Source organism: Haliotis rubra, unplaced genomic scaffold (genome assembly GCF_003918875.1).
Source record: "Haliotis rubra isolate DU_JTF1 unplaced genomic scaffold, ASM391887v1 Scf19, whole genome shotgun sequence".
NCBI classification, from domain to species: Eukaryota; Metazoa; Mollusca; class Gastropoda; order Lepetellida; family Haliotidae; genus Haliotis; species Haliotis rubra.
The window spans coordinates 1,495,341-1,513,829 of NW_025765891.1; the positions used below are offsets into that span (position 1 = coordinate 1,495,341).

General features: G+C 40.6%; 2 protein-coding genes across 3 annotated transcripts; both read left to right on the top strand.

Moving 5' to 3' along the window:
• Window positions 1-4,213: 4,213 nt before the first annotated feature.
• Window positions 4,214-11,358, top strand: LOC124274351 (mucin-5AC-like). Of its 2 annotated transcripts, none has more exons than XM_046709714.1 (3): window positions 4,214-4,356; window positions 7,033-7,124; window positions 10,165-11,358. In XM_046709714.1, exons 2-3 carry the CDS (start codon window positions 7,040-7,042, stop codon window positions 10,452-10,454), a joined length of 375 nt encoding a protein of 124 aa, XP_046565670.1. In that variant the 5' UTR covers window positions 4,214-4,356; window positions 7,033-7,039; the 3' UTR covers window positions 10,455-11,358. The 2 variants fall into 2 exon arrangements, with proteins under 2 accessions (XP_046565670.1, XP_046565669.1); XM_046709713.1 differs by lacking the exon at window positions 10,165-11,358 and adding an exon at window positions 7,860-8,560.
• A 3,114-nt stretch (window positions 11,359-14,472) lies between these two features.
• Window positions 14,473-17,204, top strand: LOC124274352 (glycine, alanine and asparagine-rich protein-like). Its single transcript, XM_046709716.1, has 3 exons — window positions 14,473-14,584; window positions 15,639-15,704; window positions 15,962-17,204. The coding sequence occupies exons 2-3, from the start codon at window positions 15,644-15,646 to the stop codon at window positions 17,146-17,148; spliced, it is 1,248 nt and encodes a 415-aa protein (XP_046565672.1). The 5' UTR covers window positions 14,473-14,584; window positions 15,639-15,643; the 3' UTR covers window positions 17,149-17,204.
• The last annotated feature ends 1,285 nt before the right edge of the window (window positions 17,205-18,489 follow it).

The window sequence follows — 18,489 nt, forward strand, 5'->3', positions numbered from 1 at the left end:
TTCGACTGTAAATTTCAGAGTTATTTCTTAAACTATTGCTTGTAGTTTCGGAGACGGAGTAAATCTGAGTAGGTAAATTAATTTCTCTTTAATCACGAAGTTACCTACACAAAGTGTTTAATTATTAAAGACATTTACCTAGAGTATGTTAATCAATTCATCTTATAAAGTTTCACTAAGTTACCTCCACAAGATCCAGTTACATAGCAAATCAGTAATTAGCTAGGGTTAATCCATTCTATCAGACAGGAGAGTATGGTGTCTTTTCGTTGTTAATTACCTACTCCACTGTCTCATAACTGGGAGTCTCACAACTGGGAGTTCTCTCAAATGGGAGTAGACCGTTGAATGTGATGTATGGTGAATAGCAGCCCAGGTGTTATAGAGAGTATAACTCATGCAAAGATCATAGATAAGACGTGAAGTCGTGCACTGAAATGACCGTTGTATTACACATTATCACCTAATGTCTTCCATGAAGTGAAGTAAGTCAAAACAATAGGCTTAAGTACCCATGGCCTCGCCTCTCCCTTATCACACCTAACAATGAGAGAAGTTATGAAGCTAACATTTTCACAAATATTTCTGGAACCTAACCCAGTACGTATTCGCGATTATAGTGTTTATGTATAATGTTAGCGTACTGGTGTCCATCCGTGTGAACACAATGTCATCAAATATTCAATTTCTGACTCGCCTAATACCTCAGTCGACTGTAAATATTATGAACGAATTAAACCAGAGCTTTCACTTTTTTAACACTTTTTTTGCATTTGAGCATGTGTTTTCTGTTGTTCCAGTGCCTGACGTTATCTATAAATAGCCACACTACCCGCAATGATAGTCACATCACTCCACCAACAGGTATCCACATGGAACCCAGCCGATATGTCAATTCTACACAGCAAACCAATAGTCTTATTTTACAAAGAAACATATCCAACAATTACTCATTTGTATGATATTCCAATTACCTTTTGCATTAAAGTACACATTCCATTAATACCATTTTCATCGCCCAGTTCACCACACCAATAGTCCAATGTATAATTCAGTTTGTCCCAGTCACTTACATTATTCAAAATGCATGTATATACTGTTTCCCTCTAATATTCACAGGAAGTGTTGAATATGTCCAAGGAATAGTTACTTGCACTATTCACAATTTTCCCATCTGTAGGCATTTCAATTATAGGGGCGGTGGGGTAGCCTAGTGGTTAAAGCGTTCGGTCGTCACGCCGAAGTCCCGGGTTCGATTTCCTACATGGATACACTCTGTGAAGCCCATTTCTGGTGTCCCCCGCCGTGATATTGCTGGAATTTGCTAAAAGCTGCGTAAACCATACTTACTCATTCACTCACTCATTTCAATTATGCATTGTATCCTAACAACAATCATATGAATTATTCACTAGATCTATATCCCACCAAAACTTTGATCATTTTAAACAAGTGTCGTCACTCCAACACTCATTCTTCTCTGATGACGGACAAGAGATCACCAAAACGTGAATCGCCAAACCATTGTTTTTGTTGTTGTGGTATCTCTTTCACACTGACAGTCACATACCTAAAATGTGTGACTTGACACATCCATAGTCTAAAGCCAACGATCAATGTAACACCAGGTGTCCAGGACAACTACATTGTTGACCGAGAAAAAACATTCAACAACTGTCCGCGACCCGTGTACAAAGTAACTTCAAATTGACACCTGACACATTTATACTGATAGCTTGGCCAGGGACGAGGGTGAATGTTCCAATCAACAGTAAGTACGTGAGCTTTCAAGGAAGTGTGTTTGTTTATTAATGTCACCGAACAAATATTTCAGTTCCAAGGTTAACGGTTTCATCTGAATTTGAGGAAGCGTGACGTGTTGTCAACTGTTGGAACCTGGTTCCTGTGATGACGTGATAGTTACGTGACACTGGAATTTGTGTTGACATCTGTGGAAGTCATCGATGATGAAAACACGAAAACATTGAGCATTGTCAATTAAATCAAGAATATGTTTAGTTTATTTTTAACAAGGTTCAAGGTTTTTATTCTCACAATCCTCATATACAAAGAGGTGGTACAAGATGATATATTTACGAACAACAAAATCAAAGGTAACATGATCGAACGTCATTTTAATCAGAGAGTACAATCTATAATTGTAACAAATGTAGACAGGTTCTTTTATATTGACAATTTTTAGAGCTAAGAGGATTCTTAAATGTATACCGGTTAGAGAATACATAATTATGTGAACTACTGCATTTCGAACTTGGATCTGTAATGGATTAAACATTGAAAGATATAATGAGATTCGTCAGCATTATACGAACGACCATTCTCTACGGGAAAGTAGACTTCAGTAAAGGCTGTGATAGTGAAGTTGGAAGCAACAGATAATTTATGAAAGTCAGACTTCTAAATGTTAGGCTTGGGTTAAAGACGAACCATGTGCATTGTTATATATACTCATGCCAATAATGGTTGTCACCCCTCCCCTCCCACCCCAACCCCCACACCTCACACCACCACCCACACCCCTCTCCAATTAAAAAAATTGGACAACCAAAATTGGCATGAGTATATATATATGGATGTTGCTTATAATTGAAAATAGTTACTGTTTTAGTTTATATTGGTCGATATATTGATTTAGCAGTAAATAAAGCTTAAACAAATATCAATACCATTATGGGATGTTTATCATAAAGTTAGCGTGTTACATCCAGAGTACAGGTTTGGAGGTATTCGAGGCTCCAGATGTGTTACAGTTAGAATGATACTGGAAGGAATGAGACAAACCACACAATCACGGCAGGCATGAGTCGTGAGTGAGTAAGTTTAGTTTTACGCCGCTTTTAGCAATATTCCAGCAATATCACGACGAAGGACGTCAGAAATGGGCTTCACACATTGTACCCATGTGGGAAAGCGAACCCTTGTATTCGGCGTGACGAGCGAACGCTTTAACCACTCGGCTACCCAAGCCGCCTCAGGAATGTACTGAACTCAGAAGCAATTGAAACTATGCCTCTCTGTGGATTATATGATATGTTTGATTTTAATTTGAAAAGATCTGTTAGCGATATTTTATCAAGAAATGAAGTACACTTGCCTTAAGTTGAGCACTCAAAGAAAGAATACGTTGATGCGTTTTTGTATTTCAGAATATAAGTCAACTGAAAACTTGTAAACATCAAAAACCAAAAGCGCAATAAAGAGGTGTTGACTTCAAACCTTTTCAGCTAAAATCAAGAAACTTACTTTTTAACACACTTTTACTGTTAAATATGATAAAGATTATGTGGTTGCAAATGTATTACCCTAGTCAAAATTGTACCAACCGGTCATCCAAAGTTTCTGGGTATGTCATAGAACAAATGGACACATACTGAAGAATTAATATAAGGGAACATATAGTTATGTCATACTAGGACATTCAACTTCAGACTCACTCACGATGAGCTTCACAAGCAGATTCCACAAGGCGTGATAAGGCAATAGTGGGAACAATTATATGTATGGAACACTGAAAATGAGAAATGAAGCCAGGTGTCAGCTAAAACTAAACATCTGACGCTAAGACGAGCGGTGAAACTGCGTAAAACACCAGTCTCAATCCATCTGGTCTCTCATATAGCTAAATAAGACTTTGTCTAATCCGATATTTGCGGAGTTAATATTCTACATTGATTCAGTTGAATTATCTTTGCAAAAATTACCCGTATGGAACAAAGGTTTTATCTCCCTAATACGGACGTCCTTCACGAACATCTGGACCCAAGTCTCCTCAAGATGACACGCACCTAATTGACACCAACTCTGTGTTCTTCAAAAATGACATAATTAGCAAAATCTACGAATCAGCATATGCATTCAGGCACATGTTATTGGCCCACAACGTGACTGTTGATCTATTGGGTGTAGGTGAGAGGGTTGTTGGACGTGTAATGGGTCACATAACACCTCTGATGGGGGTAGACACTTCCATCGATCATACTGATCGTATGACAACCTCACTGTTAGTATGAGGGAAAATGGTGTGTCGATGCCGGCCCGAGGCTGTATCTTTATAGCTCATCATTTGCTGTGGCATCTAGATTGCGTGAGTGCAGCTGACAGACCGACTGACATCTCATCTGTCTAGCTTGTTTGTACGACCTTATTTTAGATGAATCTTGCTTCAAAAACATCACAGCCTATTTGACTTCCTAGGACAATAGCTTCATCAATACCAGAGCTTGGTTAGTCTGGTGTGAGCGTCTCTCTCGGACGGGTGTTCTACAAGCTGTTGGCTCCGTCGGTGTGGACTGGTGTAGGACAGGAAAGGACACTAGTACAAGGACTTCGTTATAGGTCAGTATGAGAGTTGCAACCAATGTATTCTCGGGTATTTTACCTTACCATGTTTCTTTCTCACCGGTATATATTCGTGATCATTAAGTCTAAACTAAATGTTTCTCTGATAACGCGTTACTTCAACTTGGTGGATCTTCGCAATAAAATTATCAACAATAATTCACTTCATATTGTAATTAAGAAATTTGCACCCATTACGTAATCCATTCTTATCAACCATATACAGGTAGCGTGTAGGTAATTACAACAGTCAGAATTAATAAAGTTTAATCCCTTTGTGCCAATCTGTTTACCGTAAATATTTCAATTCAGTATCACTAGTATTACTATATTGTGTTCATAGGTGATTCGTACATTTTAATTTTGTAAATATTCAAATAGTTGTTTAGAAATCCTGATATAAAGGAAAATATCAATTATTCAAATGTTAATAAATAATATTTTTTTCGAATAATTTCGATGTTTGATATTTCATAAATCAATGAGTCCCGATCACTTGTTATCGATTATAGGTTTTACAAAAGAACTGTGTTTGAGTGATTTGTAAAGTTATAACTGATGTTATATAAATATGTACTGTATCCGCCCTGGTGAAAGAGAAACGGTGGATTTCACGCCTCCTGTAACAAGATCAAACCAATATCACGTAGTGGGACAACAGACATGGGCTTCACACATTGTACTTTTTTTGCGTGAGCTCATCTGCTGTTAGTTTTGTCAATCCTGTCAAAATCATCTGTCGAGTTATCCGTATTTCGACACTAGTGGAGTACCATCTGACATTGAGACTGTCGGGACTATAAAGGTGCTTCATCTGGGCAAGCACATTTACATTTATTTGAAAATATGTTCAGGTATAATAATATTATTATTTACTGTAAAATAGATACAGAAGTAAAGAAAGTGTAATACAATCTATTGTCAGACATCCAAATATTGTCCCGAGCATATACACGATTGTTGAAAGTACAAATTCTCAAGACTATGTATCTAGTGCCTAGCTTTACATATATTTTCAGACAGGGGTTTGTGAGGGGGCTAGGTAGAAGAAATTCATATTTGATACAATAAAACTGAAAACAATATTGAAAGAACGAATTTACTTTTTTTCTCAAAAAAAAGCCAGTTTTAACTATGTTTCTTTTCGTATCTGTAATATACGTGATTCGAATTCTTATTGTTTCTTCCCGCTGTGAATCAAAGCGGCCAGCATCAATCTAAGTCAATGCCTATTAGATACCTTAAACTTCCGTGCCAGTTCCATCGTGTACGCTGGTTAGTCAAGTAGGTCATGCTGTCACAATGTCTTTGTACCTTTAGGCTTGTTCTATGCCACATTCACACACATATGATGATATACTTTGCTGTTGACAAGATTATGGTTACTATCTTAATAGTTTAACGTCAACCCCTTAATAAATAACTCAGGGCGCTGAATATTTCCTGGTATTGCTATGTAAACATATAAATCAATCAACGTACGACGTAAAGGCCTGAATTGTCTAAGTCTCTTTACCCCCGACTGTCAGTGTTTGAAATATAATGTAACACCTGGGACGAAAATGGCTTCTGATACCGAAGGTGCATAAACGAGGACAAGCTCATTCGAAAATATACCTATTTTTCTTACCTCTTTAACACAAAGTATCTTAGTAGTTTTATAACCGGTTTTCAGTGCTGTTTTTAGATAGTTGTCATGACCATTTTACGCTTTACGGAATGAGTTTAGCCTGTTGTTATGTCCCCAACTGTAATCTTTCTGAGTCTGCCTTCTGAAACACGAACAAGGTTTTGGCACACTACTACTAATTTAAAAAAACACACCAACGATCAGGACACTCCATGCGAAACGCAATTTGTTTATTGGGAATGGTTTACGATTACATAAAGACATTGTAAAATTGATAGTATCTGTTATAATGCTTTAAAACAAATTCTGACCTTTCTGTGTCTGAGGGCGAAACATGAACATCGACATCGACATAGACTTCGACATAGACTTCGACAGGATATATCTACATACGAATCAAGAATACAATCACCTTTTCAACACATAAGATATAGTAGGATTCATGCAGTTGACGCTGCTTTTGGCAACTGTTTCCGGTGATTATGTACATTATACTTATATATTATTGTAATTTGACCGCTTGTCTCCTTGTTGTTACCCACACTGACGCTTTACTGATTGTTTTACGCCGCACTCAGCATTATCCCAGCTTTAAGGCGGTGGGTTCTTAATTATCCAGTCTGAACCAGACAATCTAGTCATCGACATCCTGATCGATCTCTACAGTTGGGATACGATGACATGTGCCAAGGAAGTAAGCGAGTCTGACCACCCGATCCCGTTAGTCGCCTCTAACGACAAGCATGGGTTGCTGAAGACCAATACTATCCCGGATCTTCACAGATGGACAATTTAGTGTGACCCATTACAACTGGGACGACGCTACCATTGACGCACATTTTTTCTGAAGCTGTGATTAGGCATTTTCCATTAAGACACAGCCAATTATATATATCATGTTCGGCCGTCAACTGTTTATGGGAATCAATGATGCTTTTCATTCTCATTGTGTAATTCATAACACAGAAACAGGGTTTCCACAATGATAAAACATGGTTTGAAGCAAATCCCAAGTGTGGCCTAATCTGATTCATTGTTTTCAGATTGATCATGAAGGCGACTTCCTGTGTTCTGACGTTAACCCTTCTGGTGTCTTTAACCACCTCAGCTCCAACACAACCTCCGCCAAGTTCAGGTACGTGCTGTTATCGTAACCACAGATACGAGTGAGTGGGTTAGCATTTATGTGTCGTCGGCATTATTTCAGTATGCAGCGACACCAGTAATGTACGTTTGTAGGATTTCACATCGCTGTATGGGTCAATGAACTGACCGCGCATCTTCACACCACTCGACTATACACTATAGTTCCACGTCAAATATCATACAATTATTTATATACATGACACAAAACGCATTAATGCCTGCAAGGTAGAGGATACGGTTTTATGTCATTGTTGAGTCTTAATATAATTTCCCAAGCATTGGTGATTTGGTGATCTTTAACCACCCCCTTTGTCTAGTCTATCGAGTGTGTGCCGGATGAGCAGAAGGTCGGAACAAAGCGTTAAAAGGTGATATTTGTCGTTGGCGCTCGGTATTAAGGGGCCAGCTCGGACTGGTCGGCTCGGAGTGGTAGTGAAGCTATTGTCTGGTTGTGACAAGAGACGGACATGTTACATGCACGTGACACTACCCCTGACTAGAGTGCTGTTGGAATTGTGATTCAATAATTCCTCGGTTCGAATCTCAGCTCGTTTGTCAGCCCATTCACGAAGCTTTTTTTGATTCTGGTCATAATTTGATTGGTGTTACAATATCGCCATGTTTGTCTCAGGTCGAGGGTTCAGTAGAAAATACTTCTGGTTATACATGCAACGTGTAGTGTAGCAGAACGCATTCTAATACTTTTGTTTAAATTCTGTGTTAGGTGGGGCTACGGTTGTGTCCATGACAACATCTTCCATTGCTCCATCCGGGACCTTCACTACAACTCCACCCTCTGCTCCTCCTACTCCTCCTTCAGTGTCTACTTCCGGTGTTGGTGCTTCTGTATCTCGTAGTTACACTTCCGCTCCCGAGACCACACTCCCAGATACCTCTGTGTCAAGCGAAAACAATGTGTCTCCTTCTAGTGTCAACAATGTTGAAACCATTGTTGTCAATTTCGTTGAAAGTATCTCTAGTCCTGGTTCATCACCAACTAGTTCATTGTCTGGCAGCCCTGGTGTAAATGCTAACTCTACATCAGTATCCATGACGACCACAACTCCAGGATCCACGGCTTATCCTCAGTCACCAACTACTGAAATTAACGCCGCCGGAGATTACGTCCCTTTCACCTTCCCAGTGGAGATAAATCTGATTGCTGATGAGAACCTTCTCGACGGCAAATCAGAAACTGTTCTGTGAACACTGTCGGTCTGAGAGGAATCACTGATTGCTTCATGTGTTGTTTTCGGAACAACAAATAACAACTAATAAATCATACCCATACACACGCACGCACACACACACACGCACACACACACTTGCTTCTCATCGAAGGCTAAAATATCAGAATGCTTGTATTTATTTAACTAGATATAATTACGTGTAAAACACAATTGTAATAAAGTTGTTGTAGCCAAACTTCGGTTTTTTATATGTAGACTGAATCCACACTATCGTGGCATGTGGTCATGACCTTAACTAATATTACTGGCCAACGTCTTCTGATCGTAAACAGATTCGTGTGCTTTCACTATAGTCCTCAAAAGCGGACCGATGAATTGCAATCTAACTCGAAAACTAATGAACATAAAATACTCAATGAATCAAATACTCAATACTCATAATCAAAATTTCTGTCATAACAATAAAAAAAAGTTGTTTAACAAACTATCATTAAAATATTGACACAGTTCACTATTTTAATGATAGTTTGTTGCACAAGTTTTTTAATTTTAGGGCTTAAATTCTGCAAAAATTTAGTCTGGTCTGATGTTTTGATTATGATCAGCGTTTCATTGAGTATTATATGTTTATTATTTTTCGAGTTAGATTCCAATTCATCTGTCCACTTTTGAGTCAAACGGACTGTATTAAAAGTGATTTATCGTTTTAAATAACAATTTCATGTGACCGGAGATTCGTAGCCTCTTTCCGTATGACCAATGTGTAACAATTAATATCTACAAAATAGCAAAGGTTATCACTGAATAGAAGCGACAAAACTCTTTCCATCATCACAGGAAATCACTTCTATACTGGACAAAAATAGTTAGGAATATATGTAAATTTTGAAATTATGAATAATGATCTATTTATTAATTGACACACTGATAAAATACCAAACATAAAAATACCGATATCCCTAACTTATTTTGCCCAGTATATATAGATCATTTTGTACCATTATAAGTGCACCAGAAATATCTGCTTCAAACAGCGATGATACCAATTACTCGCGATTATCCAGCTTCACCGGTGCTACCTGTCACAAACATTTACCCGAACCTATAGTACAAATCACATTTTGAAATGTCAACCACGTTTACCCCATATCTACACCGTTTTTAAACGTTCATAAATGTTGTAACCCTATTCTATCAATTTTGGGGACGCTGTTTGAATTTTTGTGTGAAAATTACAAGCTCAATTGTATATTACACGTTATTAAATGTGACCGTATGTCCATTCTGTATGACAACTGTGAACGCAGGAACGTTCTGTGTGGTCACTGCGATCGCAGGTACATTCTGTATGACCACTGTGATCGTAGGTACAGTTTGTTATGAGCAACTGGTCACATTGCTAATTCTGTATGACCACTGCGATCGTAGGTCCATTCTGTATGACCACTATGAACGTAGGTACATTCTGTATGACCACTGCGATCGTAGGTACATTCTGTATGACCACTGTGAACGTAGGTACACTCTGTAGGACCACTGCGATCGTAGGTCCATTCTGTATGACCACTGTGAACGTAGGTACACTCTGTATGACCACTGCGATCGTAGGTCCATTCTGTATGACCACTGTGAACGTAGGTACACTCTGTATGACCACTGCGATCGTAGGTCCATTCTGTATGACCACTGTGATCATAGGCACATTCTGTATGACCACTATGAACGTAGGTACATTCTGTATGACCACTGTAATGTATCTAGATCTGTATGTAGTGTATATCATTGCATGCATGCCCCACATGCTGTGATCCATGTTGACGTGTTGGCGTTATCTTCCAGGTTCTCTACAGCACCACGACACACCGGCCGTCGGCGCCACCGATCGTCACTCTGCCGACAAACATCTTCCACCCGACCCAGCAACAGCAACTGCTCAAAATGCGCTGCCAGGCTCTCACGGTGAAAACAGTGCTGCGCCCTTCAAAGCGGAAGCAAGTACTTCCGCTGACGGCATTGTGACTTTTGGGATGATATTCACTGTGGAACTTCCGCCCTTCATCAACGTCGGGGGCAAGAAATATAGGCTTAGCATACGCATGCCTGGAAGCTCCGGTGCAAAAGTGCACTAGTTCCGGTTCCGGTGCAGAAGTGCACAAGTTCCGGTTCCGGTGCAAAAGTACACTAGTTCCGGTGTAAACGTGCACGAGATACACAACATGGGAAAAGGCAGCAACGTGTGAAGGCAGGAAGACGTAGACATATTGATCGCTTTACCCTGTTTGTATGTCCGGGTCAGTCCAGTCTTTTCCCTTGGGATCTGAACACAGAACCTCAAACATATCTTAAAGAATACGCAGATTCAAACAACCTTATACTGTGTAATCAACATTTGTGTTCATCACTTCTGAAGAATATTCAGGGAGGAAACCTTTTTGCCTTGAAATTCCAACATTCCTGAAAGTAGTGTGCCAAGCGGTTCGTCAAGTTTAAAATTTTTACTCATTAACAAAGCCTATATTCAAAGACATATCTACCTATTTGAATGTTACCAAGTTGTAATTTACCGGAACCAGGAGGATGGTGGTGATGATCCGGGCTTGCCAGTTATCATTTCATGGTAGCGATTCCCTGATTGGCTATCTGGTCGTGTTCATCTCACCTTGGGTATGGGTTGGAGGTCCTGCAGGCAGACAATAGTTCTGGGTAGTGGAGTGCGAGAGAAGGAAGTGCATTATGAGAGGGGTATTTCAGTCACATCTCCACACGTGTGGGGGTAAGATACACTGTTAAATGTAGTTTTGAATATGTGCATTTTAACTTCGTATCTCTTTGGTTTGAAATTTATATCGCTTTATGTAGTAATTTAAGGATAATAGCAGATGTCTTCCATTATCAATATAAAATAACAGGAACCTGCAAGTATGCTCATGGACAAAATTATACATTGTAAATAAGCTTTGGAATAGTGTCCGAAGGTTCATATCTGAGTATAAATACATTACAGATGATACAATAAAAGGCAACACCAGTCAAGACATTTGTTGTTATTGATCTGCCAAGGACGTCACTGTCGACCTGTTGACCCCAAGACAGCCTGTGTTCGGTGAACGCGGTTGTCTGAGTAAGACAACGTAAAGTGTAGAGAAATTGATGTGAATCTCCCCGTGAAACATGGGAACGTTGTGTTTGAAAATACTACTAGATCTTTCTTAAGGTGATGGATACATAGGAAAACACAATTCAATTAAATATCCTCACTTAAAATAGTCTGTTATGAAATATTTGAGAGAGAGAGAGAGAAAGAGAGAGACAGATAGACAGAGAGATAGAGAGACAGAGAGAGACAGTGAGAGAGAGACACAGAGAGAGAGAGAGAGAGAGAGAGAGAGAGAAACAAAGACACAGAAAGAGACAGACAGACAGACAGACAGACAGAAAAATAATGAGTCCCTCTTCAAAGGCTCGAAAATGATAGTAAATGCCAAAGACTGACTGACTGCCTGAGTTTAGTTTTACGCCGCTTTTAGCAATATTCCAGCAATATCACGGTGGGGGACACCAGAAATGGGCTTAACACATTGTGCCCATGTGGGGAATCGAACCCGGGTCTTCGGCGTGACGAGCCAACGCTTTAACCACTAGGCTACCCCACCGCCCCTAAATGCCAAAGAGAAAACGATAAGTGGAATATGTTCCCTTGAATTACCCACAAACTAGAAACGGCCTTACCTCATATTTTGATCCATGCATTAAGATTCTAAAATGTCAAAATACCACCAAGAGGGGTCAATTTACAACAGTTAACTTCCCATTTTATGCCCACCAATAACAGTCCAGCCTTTCAACATTTCATCACAATTTCGGGAACAACTGAGCATGCACTTCAGACGTATGTTTTTAACGAGAGCCATGAAAAACGTTATACTGTAGACATGTTTTCAGATGAGGAAATGACTTGCCATTGCATGGGTTTATGACGTGTACAACCGTTGCTGCAGGATACGCTAAACCTTCCGAGATCACCTTCGAGTGTTTAGTCATAAGGTGTTAACACGCATGTAACACGGACATATTAGATAGACGTGACATATCTCAAGGAAAGAATCCATAATAACTCAATCCATACTGACAGTGGGGAAATGCGACTCTCCACACGGCGATCTTTTTTACCATAACTGGCAGCTAGTGTCGTGGAGTTGAAGACTGGAAATGAAATAACAATGTATATACAGTAAAAGATAGTGAGTTGAACAGTTAGAAAATCCCTTTGGTCGAACAAGACGGAATGGATGGGCAATGGGACGCTTGTTATATAATTGCGTGACAATTACATGCGGCCCCAGTTCAAAGTGATGCAGCCAGTATGTCCCAGACAAACCAAGGATTATAATCAGGACAATTCGGGTATTCAAACCCACGATCATCCGATCAGGACAAGACTAAGGAAAGAAACACGAGACAGCTAATATCGCCAAAAATCATTTATTGGCACATGGCAAAACGACTGGTCGAGTCCTAGTGGTCAAGTACTTGTGACCCAGTACTAGCAGTCCAGTACTAATACCAATACTAATGATTCAGTACTGGTCAGTTTGTATTCACTGTGAAGGGCGTTCTCCTCCAACTCGCCATTTTCGCGTCCAAATTGGAATATTCAGTCACAAAACAATACATTTTTGCAAAATGTGTATTATTTAAAAGAATGGACTTATAGTGATAATTATATGTTTCGTGTTTTTTATACTGTACTTACAACTATCTCTCAAAAGAATAATACAGCCCCTGCCCTGAACACAGAACAGTCTGTCAAATGTATCCAAATGTAAATAAATATCCTATAAATATCCTATATAATAACAGATGTGAACCTAATACATGAAAACCTAGAGCTTGTATGTACGTGAAAGTGGTATATTACACATCGAAAAGACATCTAGATTCAAAAGTTTGAGCCTTACAAAAATACATAGTTCATTTTTCTCCTTTCTCACTTTTGATAAACATACACATGTAGGTAAAAATTATTGTTGATATATTAAACGGATCAATTTGTGTCCAATCCTTATCACTGAAGTTGAATGACATCCCATAACGTTAAAGTCCCATACTGCACAGCACGTGCAAATGTTTGCCTCTACTTTCATCAAATATATTTCTGGAAAATAAGTCATAAATAAAATCTTACCTTTCTGATTAGTAAGATAATCTGGAACAAGGGCGTGTGGTTATTCAGTATATTATAAAATGTACAACAGCCTGGATCTAGGATACAAACATCGGCCATGTTTAGTTCAGAAGTTTGAAATATGTTCGGTGTGACGGCTGTGATGTCATGATGGAGCCGTTAATCAATCCATCATCTCTCAACCAAAATGGTTGGACACAAAAAATAGAACCACTATCCGAGCGACCGGGTTCCATTCCCACTGATCAATATGATCATATGTCTCGGGTGAAGTTGTCCTTTAGTTGAAGCTTGGGATACTTCCTTCACCATCCTGGTCTCATAGAATGTGGAGATGATACCTTATCAGTCCATACATGTCACCCTGTCTTTCCACCTGTAGTTGGTGAACTGGTTGACCACTGTGATCGCAGTGAGAGATGACCCTAAAATCTGTACCATGATTTAATATTGAAGACTGCGCGTTCTTGAAAAGAACTTGTGAACTCTTCCATATGCTATATGGGATGAGGAATGTAATACTTTCTATATCCATTGTCAGAAACTGTTAGGGAATCAGCAGACGGTATGAATGTAACACAATAGTGTGCCTGAATATCCCAGAACATGTACATGTATTGGTTACCTGAAGGTATACATCTAGCTGTCCTATCCGAAATATGTATATCTCAACTTCTTATTACAAATGCGAAGTTTTGACACAAATGTAACAAGTCGTCACAACAATTTCAAATATGACAATATTGTCTGATTTAATCATTTTTTCATCGCTTGTTTTGAATGGCTTTAACCTTAAACATATTCCTTAGAGCCGACTACACATGGCAAGTCAGACATAAAAATGTCAAGCAACTGGTGTTGTCTTGTGCCACACGTGGCACTTCTGCTGCTGTCAGCGTGTCACAAGACCCACACTGTAACCGACGGAAGATGTCAATCGGAGATGTCACGTGATTCGGGTGGACGCGAACCCAGGATCAACGTTCCCGTGCCGTCGCAACACGGGGGTATATAAGTGACGGTGTAGGAGTCACCGTAACAGCCAGTAGCCAAGAGGGGAGGATTCACTACCAGGTAGGTGTCGTTAGGACGAGTTGACTCATATCTGGACACAATGTTACACACATCGTCCAGCCAGAAAGGGAGGTTAAGCATGGCCAGGGAGGTAAAGCATGGCTCAACGTCGTCTTAATGAACATTACACTTATATAGCTACGTGGCATTATATGGAACTACCTTACTATTCCTTACAGTTGGTTATTTTATAACAGTTTTAGGTAAATAATCATATATTCTTAAACAAGCTCCATCACGAATTTGTTTCTAAAACCGCCAGTTACATGTGCCCCTGTCTGAAAATATCAGTATGTGTGTGCGTGCGTGCGCGCGCGCGTGTGTGAGTTTGAGTGTGTAATTATATATGCTTGATAATAATTTGATTTTACATTCAATTGTACATTCAACCTAACCAATGCGGGAAGAGGCATATATAAGTCACGGTCGTCACATTGGAAAGTCGATGTTACATACGGAATGTGAGGACGACCATTCCATTAATTTAATTCTGATTTACACTGATCAGTACTACTGAGGTCGTGTAACATATTCTGAATTTCTTCCCAATTGAAATATTCGAGGGTGGATAAAAAGTAAAACTCTTTGTAAGCGTATGTATAAAACCTTTTTCAGGGAGCAAATTCTATCCGGTTTATTCTCCTAATAGTGACGTATCCACTAAATACTGGTGTATAATGTGTATCTGGGAAGTACTTAATGACTACTTATACTACTACTACTACTTCTACTACTACTACTACTACTACACACTACACATTACACGAGTACACAAGTACACAAGTACACAAGTACACAATACACAATTACCTTCTGTCATCACCATGTCAACGTGATTCATACACATATGCTCGCATTATAGTCGACTTCATGGAGAGCATTTATTGCTTATATTCCACGTCCTTACAAGGACATTAAACTATTGAATATAGCGTCTCTTTGACACCTTAAATTGTTTTTAAAAGGTTAACTATATCTTTGGGATCTGAGATTATTTTCATGCCTTGCAATCATGACAAATATCTCCATTTGACAGAAGCTCTTTTCATTTCAGCCAAAATGTTGAGAGTCCCACTTTTGGTTCTCTGCCTAGCTCTCAGCGTGGGTGCAGACTATTACGGTAAGAAAAGAGGAAGTAGAAGTCCCTTAGGGAAATCTAAACGTGAGCAATGGTAGAGGCAGGCTAGATAAGGAAGGGGACTGGCTGTGGGCTTTTACAGCTCCATCTCTCACAGTTACACAGTTATCTACAAAGTCGACATACATAGTATCAGTCATTCATGTGAAGGTGTATTCGGCAGGTCCAACTTTTTTAACCATTTTCTAACATGTCATGCAAATACAAAGATTCTGAACTACTATTTTTATGCATTTCAGGCTACGGCTGGGGTCGCAATGGAGGAGGTGGAGGAGGAGGTGGTGGTGGTGGATCCGGTAGCGCCAGTGCCTCCGCTTCCGCCTCTGCAAGTGCTCGGGCAAACAGTATCAATAACCTCGCTGGACGGCTGTCATCTCTAGTTGATGCCAGTGCAAGTGCTCGTGCCAGCGCCAATGCTAATGCAAGAGGCTTTGGTGGTTCTGGAGGTTCTGGAGGTGGTGGATCAGGAGGAAACGGTGGATCTGGAGGAAGTGGGTTCGGAGGTGCCAGTGCAAGCGCAAGCGCCCAAGCGCTTGCATCAGCCACTGCCGAACTTCAGTCGGCTCAGGATGCTTACGATCAAGCCAGTGCTTATGCTGAGGCCACAGCTCAGGCTGCTGCAAATGGAGGAAGCCTTGATTCCAGCGCCCTTGCTACTGCCATTGCCAGTGCCGAAGCTTCTGTTTCTGCTCGTGGAGGTTCCATCATTGCCAGGGCACGTGCACGAGCAGAGGCCTCCGTTAGAGCAGCTCGAAGGTCTTTCGCAAATGCTCGAGCCAGTGCTGAAGCATCTGTCTCAGCGGTGCGTTCATCTGAGGGAAGAGCAAGATCTTTCGCTTCAGCTGTTGCAAGGGCACGTGCTTCTGCAAGAGCAGCCATTGCGGGAGTAAGATCATCTGGACGTGCTGTTGCTTCTGCTACAGCTAGAGCAAGGGCTTCAGTCTCAGCAGCCGGAAGAGCAGTTGCAAGCGCTCGCGCTCAGGCTGTCGCCCGTGCTCGTGCCAGTGCCCGTGCTTCAGCTTCTGCAAGTGCAAGAGCCTCAGCTTCCGCCGCAGCTAGCGCGCGTGCTTCAGCCTATGCTCGTGTACAGGTAGCTGCTGCAGCTGCTGCTAGGGCTGCTGCCTCTGCTGCTGCGAGCGCGAGCGCCAGTTCAAGCGCCAGTGGATCCAGTTTCGGCTCTGGTGGTGCTGGTGGGTCTGGTAATGGTGGATTCGGTAGTTTTGGGGCCTCAGCTAATGCTGTTGCCAATGCTTTCGCACAAGCTTTCGGAAGTTCAAGCGGCGGTGGTTCAGGAGGTGGCGGAAGTGGAAATGGAAATGGAGGAAGCGGAAATGGTGGCAGTGGAGGAAGTGGAAATGGTGGCAGTGGCGGCAGTGGAGGAAGAGGAGGAAGATACTACTACGGTTCCAGTGATTACTATTATTAACTCTCATCTGTGCGTCACCTGTCCTCACTTTACTCAAATAAATTCTTGAATTTGTAGCACTTGTGTGTTTCACTAGAACAGATTTTCACGGTTCATCATCCATGTATCGAACGCTTGTAAATAAACTCAGTGGAGTATGAAAAAGAATTGAAAGATGCATTTTAGTCTCATTGATGCGTTATAGTTCCATGTTGAAGACCTAAATTGTGAAGCAGTTGGAAACCTAGGTGTAATTGTGTATCAGACAGTTTATCACTTTGCACATTACATCAGGTTGGCAGACAGTGACTGAGCTATGGTACAAGAAAAACTGACCCCATTTATATTTATGGCATGATCATCTATCATCAACGATCACAATGGCACCAGCGTATTGCTGTTTTAGGAAGAGTGTACTTTAAACCGAATTCTGTAATATGCGACAATGGACAACAAATCAACAAACAACATGATTGACTGACTGACTGAGTTTGGTTTTACGCCGCTTTTAGCAATATTCCAGCAACATCACGGCGGGGGACACCAGAAATGGGCTTCACACATTGTACCCATGTGGGGACTCGAACCCGGGTTTTCGGCATGACGAGCCAACGCTTTAACCACTAGGCTACGCCACCGCCCACCAATTTAGTAGTACTGAGCATATATTAGCTTTTCTTGCGAGAGATGCTACCTTTAGGGTCAATCAGAAGAAGTATTTAAAGTGTTTTGATAGCAATTGCTTATCATTATCATAGGCTTGTACAGCGAGTGGGCAATCAGCAAGGGGTTCCAGGTGTTGCAATATTCCAGCAAAATGGCGGCGGTAAGTAAATAATGGAATCAAGTGATCAACAGCATGAGCATCGATCTACGCATTTGGGACCCCGTCAGTCCCCTCGTACGACAAGCATGGGTTACTGAAGACCAATTCTAAAAATGAATAGAGATTGCACAAACACTGCTCCCTGAGGGATGCCAGCTTTGAATAACCATGGTTTAAACAGAGCTGGCATGAAGCCAGCGATATGGTATTCACGATCATACATCTTTGTGAAAACTCGAGAACAGATTTTACACATTGTACCAGTATGATCGCTTGTTCAATCAGTTATAGCGTTATGTTATTTGGAACCATCGAAATTCCTGTTTCGAGGTGATATATCGGTCACACTAAAGAAAAGCAAAAAAAACAACATATATGTCTTTTTATAGGCGTGTGAGTATGTGGATACGGTGAGTGATTGTGCTACCGGTAGGCGAGAACGTGCTTATCCTTTTCCAGAACAGCTTGTTTCATCATTGGCATTCAGTGACCCATTCATAGAATTTCTGCCGCTGCGACGAATGGAATCTCTTTCG